We start from the raw sequence: 1,926 nt of genomic DNA, 5'->3' as shown, positions 1-1,926 counted from the left end.
GCGCTCCGAGGGCCAGAGCTCCCCCCTCCCACGCCCCCACACACCCCCCACCGCAAGCCTCACCTGTGTGTTGCTCAGCCCGACACCCCCCAGCTCTTCCGGCACTTGCAGGCCAAAGCAGCCCATCTCCTTCAGGCCGGCCAGGGTGGGCTCCTCGATGCCCCCCAGCTCCTCGTTGGCAGCAGCGTCGTTCACCTCCTGCCCGCGGTTTCAGGAGACAAGCAAAGCAGAGGGGCGTTCCCAGGCAGCCTCCCTCTTGCGGGGGTGGGGTTTGTCATAAAGCAGACTGGGGGGGCTGGCTGAGGAAACCCCCCCCCTCTTGCCGACAAAGACCTGACCCAGAGAGTCTCCTACAATAGTCTTTGGCCCCATTGGTGACAAACACAACTGGGTGTTTTAGGAATTTGGGAGGGGGGACAGGACCCCCAGGGCCTGAAATGATCCACAAGAGCTGAGTCCAGTGTTCAAAAGTGGAATCTGGATAGGTTAGAAGCAATGCTCCCGCTAAGCTGTGGAGTCCTGTGAGCAAAAATTCTGCTTTGTGAGCTACACTGGCATTCAAGTTGTGAGCGAGCACTCTGGCTGCTGCATAGATGAGATTGCTCTGGAGCCCCATCCTTTCCTGAGCTAAGACACAAATGTGTGAGCCAGAGGCTAAAAAACTGTGAGCTAGGTCACACTAACTCAGCTTAGAGGGAACACTGGTTAGAAACTGATTCTGTACCCTATATCAGCTCAGTTTTCAGAGATTCCTTATGGTTTTAAGGTTCTTTTTTTGCTTGATAACCGAGATACGGAAATAACTGAAATAGTAGCAAGGTTTCTTCCTAGTGCTATGGCTATACGTCCTAATAAGTAATATTAACCACTAGGTTTTTATGCTTTTGTTCTGTTTTTCTGTGTCGTAGCTCCAATTTTACCCCCGGTATGGATTTGTATTTCCCGATCTGTATTTAATTTGATCTCCTATCGTATGTATGTACATGTGCCAATAAAGGCTTGCCAAAGAGAGAGAAACTGAACAAAGCATGCCCGAAAACTGACTTCCCTTTCATCACTCCCATTGTAACCCCCCCCCCTCTTATTGATAAAACCATCTGAGGCGTGCCTTTCTTGAGAGAGGCCCCCGCCTGGCCCTCCTCCTCCCCGGATGCCTGCCAGGGCTTCTGTCCTCTTCCTCCCCCCCCCCGCGGGGGCTCACCTGGAAGAAGCGGGCGCAGGGCTCCACCATGGCCTCCAGGGACTGGGCCTGTTCCGGAGAGAGGGCTGTGGGGGGGGGGAGGGGACAGACAGGCCGGCCGGTCAGAGGGGACCCACCTCCCTCCCTCCCCCTCCTCGGGCTCCCATCCTTTCCCTCCAGCACGGCCAGTGAGGGTGGCCTCTCCCTACCTGAGGGGAAAGGGAAGATGTTTCCGGGGACCAGGCGCCCACTGAATAAGTTTGCGACAAAAGAGGTTGACTCCTAAAGGCCAAGACAGACATCTCTCTCCAGGCGGGTGGCTGGGCTGTCCTCTCACACCCGTGAGCCGCAGACCAGAGAGGCACCGACCCACGGCCCCCCATCGCAGGGCAAGAGGGGCTGGGGGGAGGCCTTCCTCCAGGGAGGAGGCGGCAGAGGACAGCGGGAGGACAAGTTCCTCCTCATTTCTCCCCACGACCAACGTTAACTTCCCTTAGAGGCCGCCTTTCTCCCCAGCCGCCGGGGCCCACCCAGAGCGCCTTTCCTTCTCCTCCTCTCCTCCACCTGAGCCTCACCCCCAACCACCCCCACCCACCCCCGAGGCAGGCCAGGCTGAAAGGGCGTGGCGGGCCCCAGGCCACCCAGCAGGCTTCCCCGTGGCAGAGTCAGAGACTTGAACCCGGGTCTCCTAGATCTAGCCGTGGCAGGAGAGGGCAAGAGAGAGCACGGGCGCCCCTTCAACACTA

General features: G+C 57.8%; 1 protein-coding gene across 1 annotated transcript in view; it reads right to left on the bottom strand.

The window, feature by feature from the left end:
- The window catches only part of LOC107125630 (very long-chain specific acyl-CoA dehydrogenase, mitochondrial-like), a 26,976-nt gene that overhangs the window by 13,362 nt on the left and 11,688 nt on the right, over positions 1-1,926 (bottom strand). The window contains exons 3-5 of the mRNA XM_015429067.1: positions 1,390-1,462; positions 1,202-1,266; positions 64-198 (exon numbers count right to left, since the gene is read on the bottom strand). Coding sequence (XP_015284553.1) covers positions 64-198; positions 1,202-1,266; positions 1,390-1,462 — 273 coding nt within the window. The remainder of the gene's footprint in view (positions 1-63; positions 199-1,201; positions 1,267-1,389; positions 1,463-1,926) is intronic.

The sequence above is a fragment of the Gekko japonicus genome, unplaced genomic scaffold (assembly GCF_001447785.1).
Source record: "Gekko japonicus isolate JY-2015 unplaced genomic scaffold, Gekko_japonicus_V1.1 scaffold1727, whole genome shotgun sequence".
Taxonomy (NCBI): domain Eukaryota; kingdom Metazoa; phylum Chordata; class Lepidosauria; order Squamata; family Gekkonidae; genus Gekko; species Gekko japonicus.
This window is presented reverse-complemented; position numbering and strand designations above follow the sequence as displayed.